At 34.5% G+C, this 14,620-nt stretch overlaps 3 protein-coding genes across 10 annotated transcripts in view; 2 read left to right on the forward strand and 1 right to left on the reverse strand.

Moving 5' to 3' along the window:
* Window positions 1-7,051, forward strand: part of Supt20h (SPT20 homolog, SAGA complex component) — a 40,601-nt gene extending 33,550 nt beyond the window's left edge. For 4 of the 7 annotated variants that reach the window (XM_076872278.1, XM_076872280.1, XM_076872282.1 and 1 more), the window contains exons 24-26: window positions 4,186-4,291; window positions 5,928-6,031; window positions 6,751-7,051. In XM_076872278.1, coding sequence (XP_076728393.1) covers window positions 4,186-4,291; window positions 5,928-6,031; window positions 6,751-6,888 — 348 coding nt within the window. In that variant the 3' untranslated portion in view covers window positions 6,889-7,051. Of the gene's footprint in view, window positions 1-4,185; window positions 4,292-5,927; window positions 6,032-6,750 lie in introns of those variants that run through there. The other 3 variants (XM_076872281.1, XM_076872283.1, XM_076872284.1) reach the window with 2 other exon arrangements.
* Window positions 7,052-7,108: 57 nt separating this feature from the next.
* Exosc8 (exosome component 8) lies at window positions 7,109-14,309 on the reverse strand. 2 transcript variants are annotated; one of them, XM_076872293.1, is made up of 11 exons: window positions 14,219-14,276; window positions 13,182-13,218; window positions 12,944-13,007; window positions 12,560-12,633; window positions 11,252-11,297; window positions 10,428-10,533; window positions 10,297-10,342; window positions 9,445-9,541; window positions 8,593-8,713; window positions 7,703-7,809; window positions 7,109-7,356 (listed from the first exon to the last, which is right to left on the reverse strand). In XM_076872293.1, exons 1-11 carry the CDS (start codon window positions 14,233-14,235, stop codon window positions 7,241-7,243), a joined length of 831 nt encoding a protein of 276 aa, XP_076728408.1. In that variant the 5' UTR covers window positions 14,236-14,276; the 3' UTR covers window positions 7,109-7,240. The 2 variants fall into 2 exon arrangements, with proteins under 2 accessions (XP_076728408.1, XP_076728409.1); XM_076872294.1 differs by lacking the exon at window positions 7,109-7,356 and adding an exon at window positions 8,405-8,501 and having other exon boundaries at window positions 7,727-7,809; window positions 14,219-14,309.
* Window positions 14,254-14,620, forward strand: part of Alg5 (ALG5 dolichyl-phosphate beta-glucosyltransferase) — a 49,620-nt gene continuing 49,253 nt past the window's right edge. The window contains exon 1 of the mRNA XM_076872289.1: window positions 14,254-14,620. Within this exon, the coding sequence (XP_076728404.1) occupies window positions 14,561-14,620 (60 nt within the window). The 5' untranslated portion in view covers window positions 14,254-14,560.

Raw genomic sequence — 14,620 nt, forward strand, 5'->3', positions numbered from 1 at the left:
TTAATAGCAGCCATCCTCATAAGTGTGAAGTGGTAATCTTATTGGTCTTCATTTGTATATCTTTAATGATTAATGATGTGGTGATCATTTTTATATGTTCTTTGGGGAAATGTCTATTCAGGTCCTTTTGCAATTTTTTAAATTAGGTTATTGGGGTTTTATTGTTGTTCTTAAGTTGTAGAAGTTCAGTATACATTCTTTATATACACATAATCAGATAATATAACTTCCAAATATTTTTTTGTATTTTTCCCATCTCCTCAGAGTTAACTTATTTCATTTGTGGGTTGCTTTTTCAGTCCTCTGATTATATCCTTTGCACACAAGTTTTTTGATGTGGGCCATTTTATTTATTTTTACTTTCTTTGTGTTTTAGGGTCTTGTTGAAGAAATCATAATCATTTCCAAATCTACTGTCATGATGGTTTTTCCCTGTTTTTCACTAAGACCTCTGTATAGTTGTAGGTCTCTTAAAAATTGTTGATAGTGCGTACCATTGACTTGCTTTTGTATATATTGGAAGTCTGATGTCAGCCTAATTATCTTGCTTTTGTAAGTGTATTTAACTCTTCAAGTCAGCTAGAGGCCCCAAAATGTTTGTTTGTTTTTTCCTTCAAGGTCAAATATTTTCATTATGATATGTGTCAGAATGAGTTTTTTCTAGGTCTTTCCTGTAGAGCCTATTGTGTAGGTTCAGGTTTTTTTTATTTCCTGAACATTTTATTGGATCATAGATTTCTGATTTCTTATAGAGGAATCTTATATTATTGGCTTTAGGTTCCATTCTTTCCTAAAATAAAAATTTAATTTTATGCATTTACTTTTCAGTAATTCTTAAGCTGCTTTCTATAATTTTTGATACATTATGGCTTCATCTTCATTGCCTAGAAGGGTCTGTCATTATATATTCCTCCTAAATGGGCTTTAAAGATATCTTTGATTTCTAAATGTGTGTGAATTTTCTAGTTTATTTTTCTGTAACTGATTTCTAGTTTAAATCCACTACCATCTGAAAACGTCTTTTAAGTTTGTTGAGGTTTGTTATATGACCTAGAATACAGCCTGTCTTGGTTAACATTCCACATATAGTTGAAAAAAAAATTGTGTCACACATTAGTGATATTCTTTATTAGAGCATTTGGTGATAGTGTTCTGGTCCTGTATCCTTACTGATTTTTTTTCCTACGTATTCTATGAATCACTGAAAGAAGTCTTCAACCCAAACAATGGAAATTTCTTTTTCCTTTTGGCTCTTCTATCAGCTTTTGCAGAAAGTTTTTTTTAAAAGCTGTTTTTTTAGGTGTGAATACATTTAGGACTGTTATGTACTTGTTGTATCCATCAGTTAATAAATGGCCTCTTTTAATTCTGGACTTATTAATATTTTTTGCTTTCTCTTGAGATTATTATGATAGTATATTAAGTGTGTCTTTTTCTTTTAATTCTTTCCCAAGTGTTTTTATTTGTATTTTTGTTTGTTATTCAGTGTGTTTAGTCATTATTGTGCCTTTTTTTTTTTTTTTTTTTTTTTGTATTTCCATTTGGTATTTTATAATGTTCTTTAGTTTTGTGGGCTGTTTTTAGTGGGAGATTTGTCACAGCTTTTCTTTTGTTTTATAATAGTTCTATTCTGAAATTGATGTAGTTTGCATTTTATATTTTTCATTTCCTAAATTGGATTCCAAGTTCAGGAGTGTCTTCTTAACATCAGTTCCATGCTTGTCTGTGTAATTTCTTTATCTAACAAAAACCACTCGAGTAATTTTTGAAATGTCTGGCTTTTATTTTAAACTAAAATGTTACTTCACACACTTATTTGGGGTGGTAGCAAAGGTTGTACTTTGCAGAGTGAGTTTTTAACTTAATCACATCCAAGTTAATTTCTTTATATAATTTCCTATGGGTGTCGTGATTGAGAACTCTTAACTTTAGCGATGTGTCTCTTAAGATTTTCTCCTGCTTTCTTCTAACAATTTTGCAGTTTTCTATTTTAAATCTGTGACCTGTTTCTTAGTTAATTTTTGTGTAAGGTCTGTGACTTAGGTCTAGGAATTTTGGCTGTGAATATTCAGTTGCACTGTTAGCATTTGTTGAAAAGCTATCCTTCCTCAGTTGAATTACTTTTGCACCTTTGTTATTTGACTGTGAATCTGTTCCTGGATTTTTTGTTCTGTTTCATTGATCTGTGTTCTACCCCTCAGCCAAAATCTTACTATCTTGATCTCTGTGCACTCTGTCATAAGTCTTAAATCAGGCAGAGTGGTTCCTCCCACTTTATTCTTTTTTATAAAATTGTTGCTAATCTAGGTTCTTTACTTTTTTTTTTTAATTTTTTATTGGTTGTTCAAAACCTTACAAAGCTCTTGACATATCATATTTCATACATTAGCATACATTAGCTTCAAGTGAGTTATGAACTCCCTTTTTTACCCCAAGTACAGATTGCAGAATCACATGGGTTACACATCCACATTTTTACATAATGCCATACTAGTAACTGTGAATTCTGCTACCTTTCCTATCCTCTACTATCCCCCCTCCCCTCCCATCTTCTCTCTCTACCCCATCTATTGTAATTCATTTCTCACCTTGTTTATTTTCCCATTCCATTCTCAACCTCTTATATGTAATTTAGTATAACAATGAGGGTCTCCCTCCGTTTCCATGCAATTCCCCTTTTCTCTCTCTTTCCCTCCCTCCTCATGTCTCTGTTGAATGTTAATCTTTTCTTCCTGCTCTTCCTCCCTGCTCTGTTCTTAGTTGCTCTCATTATATCAAAGAAGACATTTGGTATTTGTTTTTTAGGGATTGGCTAGCTTCACTAAGCATAATCTGCTCTAGTGCCATCCATTTCCCTACAAATTCCATGATTTTGTCATTTTTTAGTGCTGCGTAATACTCCATGGTGTATAGATGCCACATTTTTTTAATCCATTCATCCACTGAAGGGCATCTGGGTTGGTTCCACAGTCTAGCTATTGTGAATTGTGCTGCTATGAACATCGATGTAGGTTCTTTTCCGTACAGATTCTAGAATCAGCTTGCCTGTATTTACAAAAACCTTTTTGGGGTCTTTAAAGGAATTGAGTAATTTTTTAAAAAAATATTTAATTTTTAGCTGGACACAATACCTTTATTTTTATGTGGTGCTGAGGATCAAACCCAGGGCTTTGCACATGTTAGACGAGCGCTCTACCACTGAGCCACAACCCCAGCCCCAGGAATTGAGTAATTTTTGAAGGAATTGATAAACTGTCAATCTCTTTCAGGAAGAATTGCCTTTTTTGTTTTGCAAGTCTTAACAATCAATGAACACAGACACACTATGTAGGACAAAATCAACATTTGAAGTTTTTAATGTATATATTTTGTATATATTTCATTAGATATACATTTATATGTAAGTTTTTTTATTCTGTTTTTGTGATTGTAAATTGTGCTATTATTTTCAGTTTCCATATTTACTACTAGTATGCAGTATTGATTTTTTTATATTGACCTGTATTTTGCATTCTTACTTAAATTTAATAGCTTTTTGCATTTTCCTTGGTATATCCTACATAAATATTCATACCATTTGCATATAGGGACTTTTTTTCCATTACGTTCTATATGCCTTTTATTTCCTTTCTGCTAGCTAAGAAGTTTTGGTATTAGGTTGCAAGGGGTATTTTAAGCTTTAACCAATTGCTTTAGTGAAGCTTTGTAAATGTCTTAGGGCAACAGTGAGACCCTGTCTTCTTTTAAAAAATCTTCATTATTAAAATGGCATCAAACAATTAGCATTGATTCAGTTTTGAAAAAGTTTCATTTCCTCTCTTTCAAGTCTTGCTAATTTTGTTTACTTTGTATGGATGTGTAGTACTGGGGATTGAATTCAGGGGTACTACTCTACCACTGAGCCGAATTCCAGTCCTTTTTTATTTGGAGACTAGGTCTCACTAAGTTGCCAAGTTACCTGGACTAGTTTTGCATTTCTGATCCTCTTGCCTCAGCCTCCCAAGAATTGGGATTACCAGTGTCTGCTACCATGCCCAACCTAATTCTATATACTCTTAGTCTTTCTAATGTTATTTTTTAAAATAGAATTAATCTATTTTTTTCTCATACAGGAAAGAAACTAATTTCTTTTCACCAGCTCAATATTGTTTTTCATTTGTGTAAGTCATTATTTTTTAAATTCAGGGCTCTGAACAAGGTTCAACTAGTCAAGAACAGGCCTTATCTGCTCAGCAAGCTGCTGTTATTAACCTTACTGGAGTAGGAAGTTTTATGCAGTCACAGGCAGCTGGTAGGTATCTTTATATGCTGAATTTACTAAAAGTATCTAATCTATTAGAGATCTCACCACTTAAAATTATTTTCTTTTCCTTCCTTGTAAGGTATGATTAGAAAAAGTAAAGCTATATTTAATTTGTGAACTATTAAACAAATTAACTGGTGGCTGGCTGAAGTTTTTTTTTTTTTTTTTTAATTATTTTTGTGTGTGTTTGTTTGTGTTAATCAGTACTTAAAAGAGTTGTGACTCACATGTAGTTAGAGCAGTTGTGTTTTCCTTATGTTAGTTTGTTGACAAAATTTTATCATGTATCCAAATCATGTTTTCAGTGTTTCCAAGCAATTAATTCTAACTCTTGATATTCAGGACTACTTTCTCCTAGAATGCATAGTCTTTTGTCTCATTCTGATAGTTTGTGGTTGCATGACTTAAATCTTAACCATAGCATAACTTCTGTAAGCCACTTTTATCATTTGTTAAAAAAAATAATAAAAGAATTAAACTGAGAGACTACTCAGTGCTTCCAGCAATAAATAGTAATAACAATTGACAATAATTCTAATTTCACATTATTTAAAACACTAAGTCATGTGCATAAGAAAACTCTGATAAAGTTTGAAAATTTAATGAATACGTTGTCAATATTTTCTCACCTGTGGGCTTACTATAATGTCTGTAGATTTTTATTCAGCACTCTCCCCCGCCTTTACTATTTTGGTAATACTGGGAATTGGACCCAGTAGCACACCACCTCTGAACTATATCCCTATCTAGTCATTTTTATTTTTTTGAGACAGGGTCTCACAAAATTGTCCAGGCTGACAAATGAAAATCCTTCTGCCTCAGCTTTCCGAGTTGCATACTGGCCTGCACCATCATGCCTGACTATAACTCCCAGTTTCTGAATTTCAAAGTCCTTTAGGATGGAATAATCAAGGTCTTTGTTTTGAAGATAATTAATTCATATGTAAAGTTTCCAGGTGGAAGTTTATAATTTTATATCTTTACCACACAGTTATAAATTTTCTAAAATAGCTGTAATGTAATTTAGTAGAAATAAGTCATGTGAAAAATCATAAAGTGTTTCCAACTCCAGACTTGGTGATAATTACTTTGAGTTAAACTATGTAGGTCTTCCTTAAATCTTCTCATCTGTACAGGGAAGTGTTGAACTGATTACTGTGGTCTCAGTCAAATATAGTTTTTAGCCATCATTAAGCAAATAGTCTCACATTCATTACATCCTTTATTTAAAGCATTTGTCTACCAGCTTTATCCTTATTTTGGATTTCTTTCATCTCCTTTTTCCTATTTCATTGAGTATATTTTAAAAATACTCTATTTTATATGGTACAAAATACTTCTATAAAATAGCACCAGTATCAAATTACATTGAGATGCGAGAGAGTGGGTAACGTGCTTTGGCATATATGTACTCCCTTACCTTTCTTTGTCCAGAAAGTTCTATAATTGGTGATATCCTCAACTAACAGGAGACTAAATTTATTCTGAAATGTCTGTGATTTGATACTTAAGATTAATCATACTGCTAACTTTTCTATTATTTCATTTCCTGTGTTGTCCTTTTCTAACTCTGGTAGCCTTCAAACTTTTTGACTGGCCTGCTTTCCCCTTCTCCTCTCTGTAGTGTTGTCTCAGCTTGGCTCTGCCGAGAACAGACCTGAGCAAAGCCTTCCTCAGCAGAGATTCCAGCTCTCCTCTGCCTTTCAACAGCAGCAGCAACAGATACAAGTAATCCAGCAACTTCACTCTGATACATTTTTTGATACTCAGATCCAAAAGTGCCTCAAAATATCTTGCTTTAATTTCACTGTCTCATAAGACTGTAATTGGTAAATAATTTAGTAAGAATCTTAACATTTTAGCCAGTCAACTTGGAGCACTGGATGTATTTTTGTACATTTAAGCCATACTCTTTTCCTAATTTAAAATTTTATTGACATGCTGGTGGCACCTTACCATATATTTTTTCGTTTGTAGTATATTTTGAAATAGTTTTAAGTGCCAATTGTTAACTTTCTGATATTGTACTACAGAAAAGTGTTCCTATTAGTCAATGTCATACCTGTTTATTTAGAAAAATGTTATTAATTTAGGAAGGAAAATCAGCATATTTAGAGTTGACAATCTTCATATTCAGGGTGGTTTCATATTGCTATAAACTATCATTATAAAACAAAATGGGTAATTGAAGTTGCTGAGTTACTGCATTATAGACTGGCAGGGCAAAGTAATCCTTAAGTTTGCCAAGAGTTATTTTTAAAGCCCTCAGCAGGCTTCTGTGCCACTGGTGCTGTCTGACTGTGCATTGTCTCAACGTGTTATAGTCCCTTTTTGTTATCTTGGTGCTTTCTCCCTTTCAGTTGTGTTGTTTTCATCACTCTCAGAAAAAGCACCTTTCCATACCTGTCTGCTTTAATATAACTTGATTTTTTTCTTTCCTTTTGCAGCAGTTGCGATTCTTGCAGCATCAAATGGCTATGGCAGCAGCAGCAGCACAAACAGCTCAGCTACATCGTCATCGGCATACAGGCAGCCAGTCAAAAAATAAAATGAAGAGAAGCACACCAACCACTCCAAAATTATGAGTTATTTTTTCTTTTTTAAAAACACAACAGCATTGAATCAAAATAATTGTTTCTACTTCATTTTTTAAAATGTGTCAGTATTTTACATTGTTAGATGTACAAACTTTATACAGAAGCACAACCCTATGATTTTTAAATAAAAATGGGGAAATGGCTTAAGGAACCAGGGTTGGTTTGCCTAAGTCATTGCTTTTTAAAAATGGTTTCACTGTACATAATATATATGGAAGTGGCCTAAGAAATACTAGAAACATCTTTCAGAAGAATGTAGTTTGATATTTATTTAGTATAAAAAGTTTGTGCACAGTGTAACAATATAGTTTTTACAAATCTGTTCGGAATATCTGACTTTTTATTTGGGTTTCATACTATTAATTACTTCATCCATGAGTTTTTTTACTTCTTTGTGTCTTGTAACTGCACGGCTCATACAGTCCTGAAGTTTAGCTCCAGTGAGTCCACTTCCACCTGAAAAATTATTGTGCCAACAATTATAATTACCCAGTTATTTTTATAAAACATGAAGTTCATAGCAAATTATAAAATAGGCTAGTGTTAATTATGGTCTTAAGACGTGCAAGTTATGTTTTAACGTGACCTCCAACAGATTCTGATCTACAACAACATAAGTTGTAAGAAATGTAAGAACTGCCATATACAATACATAAGTGTAAGGAACTTGAAGTAGCAAAGAAACTAGTAACCTTACTTTAGGTAAATAATAAAATATCCCTCATTCCACTTCGCCCACCTTAATAAAGTTTACTGAGCTTCCATTTACATATGTTTAGGACTTGAAGGGATAGGAACGTGCCTGGTTTATGAAGACAACAGAGTCTGCCTTCCTCATCCATTACTATTGTTAAGGTTCCTGTTGCCAGATGCTCCTCTTCTCCAGTAGGGTCAACTATCAGCAAAGTGCTATTTTAAAAAGAAGGGGGGGAAAAGTGGGTTATCCCATAACAAATTTTACTGTACTTCTTTCTTTAAATTGAACCTATGGCAATATACCACTAAGCTAAATCCCTAGTTCTTTTTGTTTTTAGACAGGGTCTCACTATGTCACTGAACCAGGCCTCAAAAAACTCGCAGTCCACTTGGCCTCAGCATCCTGAATCACTGGGGTTACAGGCATGTACCAACCCAGCCAACTGTTTCTTTAAAAGAACATTAAACATATGATTTGCCTTTTTAGCTCAGGTATAAAAAGAGCTAGAATAGAACTGGTAAAAAACCAAAAGATTAAGTAGTAACTTAAAATCTAATACTTGAGAAAAATTCTTTGCTGTTCAGTTTTTTAATGTATTCAAATCCTTGGCAAATACTAAAGACTTCATAGAGAACATACATGAAGCAAGTGGAAGGAGTGACTACAAATAATTTTGCAGGGACTCAAACTGCCCAGGGCAAAATAGGATGTTATGGCCACCACAGAAATTTTTTGAGAGAAAGCTGAAAATAACAAGCCATTTCCTTAACACTGAATATAGAAAAATTTTAAAATACATTAACTTACTCTCCAGGCACAGTGGCACATGTCTGTAATCCCAGCAACTCAGTCTGAGGCAGGAAGATTGCAAGTTCCAAGCCAGCCTGAGCAACTTAGCAACATCCTGTCTCAAATAAAAAATAAAAAAGGCTAGGGGTGTAGCTCAGTGGTAAAGCTCCCCTTGTTTAATCCCTGATACCAAAATAATAACTTACTCATCAAACACAGCAAAGGTAGTTGCCACAGGGTGAGTTCTAATATTCAAATAACTTTTCTTCTTTAAATTAACTTCTGCTAAAGCAGTTTCTTCATTTATAGTAACTTCAGGCAACTGTACTAAAGAAAAGAGAAACTTGTAAAGTCAGTCTCTACTTTTGAGTTAATTTTTTCTTCTATTTAATTTGACCAGAACATTAATAATCGTATTAGAGGAGATGAATATTGTTCAAAAACATCTGATGTTCCTGCCTAGCTCTTGTTAATTTAAAAAAAAAAAATTAAGAAATGTCTAGTCACTTTCTACATGCTAGATACTATTTTAAGCATTTTCTCTGTATTCATTTAATCAACATTTCATAAAAAGTATTATCTCCCTTTTAATAAACATGCAGAAGCTTCAGCTCAGAGTGGTAAAGCCAGAACTCAAATTTAAGTCCTATACTAAATTTGCTATATTGTAATATTACTATATTATCTTCTTCCTCTAATTATCTGTTATCAATTCAATAATGCAATTATAAGGGATATGCCAAGATATTAAAATCCGGACGATTCACTACCTATAGATTCCTTACTAAGAAACTTTACAGTTAAAGGTTATATTTATGGCCTCAGAGTATAAAACAACAGAATCCATCATATCCCTTCTGACAAAGAACTTAAAAAATACTTGTTGACCTAAACTGTGATTACAACTATCATTCCCTCAATTTTCATTAATTTTAGAACACACGAATAACTAAACAATAGAAATCTTTGAAAGTTTATTGAGCATATATAAAATGTTTTCACAAAATAGAATTTTGACCCCATTAATAGAAATACTAATTTTTATTATGGTTGCTTACCATTTTTTAAAGCTGCTAATAAAGCAAATGTGCAGGCATCCAAAATGTTTCCATCATAGTCAAGGCAAATGAGATCACAGTATAGAACCCAAGCAAGCTAAAAATGGTTTGCACAAAAAAGAAATCTTACTGTGGACAGAAAATAGTATTTGATTGGATTTAAAAATCACAGAACCCTTTGTTAAATAAACAAGATAAACTTCAAGGCTCAAAAACTTAAAAAATTTGACCTTTATAAAGAGGAAACAAAAAGAAAGTGAAAATTTGTTTGATTACCAACCTAATAAGTGACAAACATCTCCATTCCCCTCAAGGGAGATATAGATGAAGAAATCTTCATTCTTATTGCTAGGTTAACAGATGAGGGAAGTACTTTAGAAAGCCCTATCTGAAACTCAAAAATGTACTTTCCCACAGATATTTCAATATAGGAAATGTTTAGGTTTTAAAATATTAACTGTATGTAATCCAAGAGGAAAATCTCTCTAGGTCCTCCTCAGCCTAGTGTTGAGTGTTCAGACTTTTGGTATCCACCATGTACATTCACCATTAAACACATAAACACAATCAAAAATTAATCAGTTAAAAAAAAAATTAAAGATGACTACATTTTTCTTCAAAAATTAAGGGAAGGAAATGAGCTTTAAAGAGCTGACAGGCAATCAAACTTGTTTTTTTATGAATAAGAATTTATTTTGATAATTACAGAATAAGACTGATTTTAAATGAATTCCATCTAGAATTTAAAAGGCCTACATAGGCTATCAGGATTTCTTCTAATTGCCCTGTTTAGCGTATCCCCACAAACCCTTCTGAATTCATATAAGTTCATTGCTTCTCTATACATCTTACCTTTCCTGAAGAAATGCACAAGTCCTCTTTCTGAATTATCTGTGAACTTGATTTAATGACAAATAGCACAGTAAATGAAAGGTCAAAAACGTTGAAAATGAATGACAGTAAAATTTTATCAATAGTCTTACTTTTCAATGACATCTGCAATGAACTGGCTAGCTACTTGGGCCTCTTCTCCAGGAGGTCCAGACCGAAATCTCGATGAACACAGGGGTGGTAGATCCACATTAGGAACTGTTTAAAGAAACACTCTGCAGCTATGAATTAAACTTCATCTTCTGGTTTACTAAAGTGTCAAAGGTATCAATCCATAGCAAAGGCAACTGTGGCCATGAATAGACTATCCAAGGGGAAAACACTGTAATATTATAATTACCTTCTTTTGGGTCTTTGTAAGACTCTTAGGGTTAAAAAGAAATTGTTTCCCTGATGTTTTTTCCAGCTTTTTAAAATTTTTTAAACATCTATGTTAGGACACAATCATCCTAATAAATCCTTCACCAAAATTTTCCTGGTTTATTTCAAAATAAACTGTTTACACCCAACTTTTTCTTTTGTTATGTTGGGGATTGAATCCAATGCCTTGCTCATGTTTGGCAAGCACTTTTTTTCCCCCAATGTTGGCTCCTACCATAAAGAACAGATCATCCAAGACAACAACAAAAACAAGTATTAGGGAAAACAAAGTTTGTAATGACAGCCCTCTGACTAAAAAAATTCCGTTTCCTTTGTTGATGACATGTGAATATATGAACAACAAATAACCAAGTTTGACAAAAAGTTAAATTTCAAAGCTGACTTTGACAGAAAACTTTTTGAGAATATGCTTTACTCCTTGTATTTCTGAAAGTTAGGAATTGCTGTCTAAAGCAACTACTAGGACTTATCAAGAATTGTTAGTATTAAATGTGTTAAACTATTTATATTAAAATTATAAAATCACTGAACTTACCAACATATCCTTTATCAGGGGCATCTGTTGGTGGTGCTGCAAATTCCTATACAAGCAAATAAATGTTTTCTATTTAAAGAAGGTACTAAAAAATTGTGAAGACAGTTTACAGTTATGAAAAGCTCTACTAAAAACAAGCTTAGCTAATTGCCAGATCATAAGCACCTACTATGTCTGAGGAATTGTGTCAAAGGGTCTAAGAATGTTAGCACCAATCCTTACAATCCCTCTGTGAGGTAAAAAGGAATAAAGTACAGAATATTACCTAGGGATCTTTTCAAAAAGATTAATTGGGTTTCTGCCCCACCCTTCTACTCATTCAGTAGGCAAGAATCTAAATTATTCCTCAAATGATACTAACAGCCAGATTTAGGCACCACTAGCATACAGGTCAAGAACCAAAGCTCTTAAATCACTAACCCAGTTTGAATGTCAGACCACACTTACTGAGAAATTTAATAGTGCCTACTTTTAGGGTTGTTCATGATGATCAAATAAAATAAGGCCATTAAATCCCTAGCATAAAACCTGGTAAGAAATAAAAGCTCAAATCTTGAAAATTTCTCCCCAACTTTACCAAAGAAGAAAATCAGGTTAAGTAACAGGTTGTAATAAGTTAAAAAGCAAAGACTTTAGAATCGGATTTATGCCTCAAGTTCTATTTATGAGCCTTGTATGTCCGGACAAGTTACTGAACCACGTGTTAAAACAGGAAATGGAAACTAGATAATTCTGTACCCAACCTAATAAGGTACCTGAAACCTCAGGTACTCAATTAATTCCCTCAAACTTTTCTTTTGAACAATCTCAAGTGTCTGCACATTTACAAACATTATTACTGGCTAAGAAGGCATCACCCTATTAGTTTCTCAGATGATACAACCAAATTCTTTAAAAACTTAGTTGTGATGAGGATTATGTTTTACTGTGGCCATTTTTCAAATATTCATGAATCATAAGCTATTAAGCTTGGGTCATATTATCTAAAACACATGGGTAGGGCTGGGGATGTGGCTCAAGTGGTAGCGCGCTCGTCTGGCATGCGTGCGGCCCGGGTTCGATCCTCAGCACCACATACCAACAAAGATGTTGTGTCTGCCGATAACTAAAAAATAAATAAATGAATATTTATTAAAAAAAAAATAAAAAAAAAAAATAAAACACATGGGTAAAAGCTCCTAGGATACTTAATACAAAAAAATTAACAGATGACTGTAATCAACAGCAGAATTACAAATGTATAATACTATCTAATAATTATATGAAGCTGATTTAGTATGTCAAATGTCAACAAGACATTAAACCTACCGCTTTAACTCCACAAACTACTGTAGTGTTCCCCAGCTTCACTAAAGCAGAACCATCTGCTGTACTAATTGAACCTGAAAACATAAGTACAGTATTTAAGCAAAATTAAATGTCCTTAAAGGGAAAACAACTATAGCATTATCTATACAATAAACTGTGTTTCTAATACATGACTATTTTGCAACATATTTCAGTTACCTAATGTTTTAAGATTTCCCTGTCCTTGAATTTATGTTAGTAATTTTTATTCAGTCACAGGGTTATTGTACAGATAGAAATCTCTTTACAGAATATCCTCAAATCCCATATACATGGTACAATCTAACTTGGAAAAAAAAAGAACTTGGGAATGCCATACAAGCTGAAATAAAAATAGACCCTCACCTATGTTGACAGTTGTGGTTCTGAATTCACCAAGTTCTCTTCCATCAGGACGACAGTTTTCTTTCTAAATGTTTTTTTCAGGAAAATAGATTACATGTGTATTTTACATATAACAAGTGAAACATATTAGACCTCATTAATTCAAATTAATTAAATGAATCTGTCTTTAAAAGAAGCATGATATTGTTATCAAACACTTTACCAAAAGGAGTAACATGTGCATCACCACTTTACTCACCAAAAATCTCCTGTAATACTCCATAGGTTCCACGGTTCTGAAATGTGTTACAAATATACTATTGTAATTTAATGACACTTTACATAAATCCAAAATCTAGCAGATTTTAAGTGATGTGCAGCACATCACCACAATCTGTAACTTTTTTTTCACGAATTCTGATGATTGTTAACACCTATAAGTAATTACTGAAAGTAGATACCCTTGCAGTAGCAATCACATTCCACTATTGTCCTTAACTCTCAATCATAGGATTGCAATCCAAAACCCTTTGAGACATCTTTAAAAGAGGATAATCCGGTCGTTAAAATAATCATGTCATTCTTGCTCTGAAGGGGGGATTCTTAACCTAGTGATCATGAGAAAGGATCTTTACATTTACTACAACTGAAATTTAGCATATTATTCCACTATAGCTACAAAGTAATAAACCTTGAATAGCAGTACCTGCAACTTCAATATCTACCGAGATCATAAATGTTTTCGTTTTTGTACTTGTGGGAGATATGTTTAAGTTCACGGTTACTCGCCATTACATTTTTTTTGTTCAAGGTTTATAACCCGAGTACAAAAATAACTATTTCAGCATCATTTGTTCCAAATAAGATTTGGAATCTTTATTTCGCTCATTTAAAAACTTTTGACAGTCCACAGGCTTCACCAGAGTGGCACCAAGAGTGAAATCTTCCGAGGGAGGCACAATTCTTTTAGAAATAAATTACGGGAAGTGGGAAGCCGGGCGGCACGAGGCTTAAAGGGTTACAGCCGCACCTCCCTGGACTGTGCGCTCACTAGGCACCCGGTTCCTAGCGCGCGGTGGGGACCGGGCTCTACAGAAACCCTCTACTCCGTCCCACGTGGGGGGAGAAGCGCCTCTCCTGGCACTGCGACTACCGCCGGGTCCCCCTCCCGTCGCCTAGGAAAGGAGCGAGACCCTGACCGAGTCGGCCTCCAGGACAGAACACCGAACTAAGGGTTAAGGGAGGCCGCCATCCGCCTGGATGCACCGCTAGGGCCCGCCGGCCACCAACACTCACTTGAACCCGGCCGCCATCTTCCCGCTCGCGCGCCTGTGCCTGCGCGGACCTCCCGCCCGCGCCGCCTCCGCGGTCGCACTTTCGACGCGAGCTGCCTCGCACTCCCGCGGCGGGAGACTCGGAAGGCTGGACTCCGCGAAGCTGGTCCTGGTGGCGCTCCGCACCGCCCTACCCTAGCGAGAGCCTTTCTAGGTTTTCTTGCCTGTGGCGTATTTTTAGCGAATCTGCTATTAGACCAGTGTCCCTCTTTAGAAAAAGGTTTGTAGTTCAGAATAAAGCCAACAATTTAAAAGAAAACCTAGTTTATAGCAAAGAAGTCTGTTGATACGAAACATCATCCCAATGTTTCTACGTCCTTTTCCCGCCGGTCTTAGGCTGGCCCCTGGGATGGCCTCTCCCCAG

This window comes from Callospermophilus lateralis, chromosome 12 (assembly GCF_048772815.1).
Source record: "Callospermophilus lateralis isolate mCalLat2 chromosome 12, mCalLat2.hap1, whole genome shotgun sequence".
Classification (NCBI taxonomy): Eukaryota; Metazoa; Chordata; class Mammalia; order Rodentia; family Sciuridae; genus Callospermophilus; species Callospermophilus lateralis.

Coding starts and splice junctions, on each gene's coding strand:
- Exosc8 (XM_076872293.1), bottom strand. Junction 9,542..10,296: donor TGTGCATTTCTTCAGGAAAG/GTAAGATGTATA, acceptor AACCATTTTTAG/CTTGCTTGGGTTCTATACTG. Junction 7,810..8,592: donor ACCTTTGCTGTGTTTGATGA/GTAAGTTATTAT, acceptor TTTTTAAAATAG/CACTTTGCTGATAGTTGACC.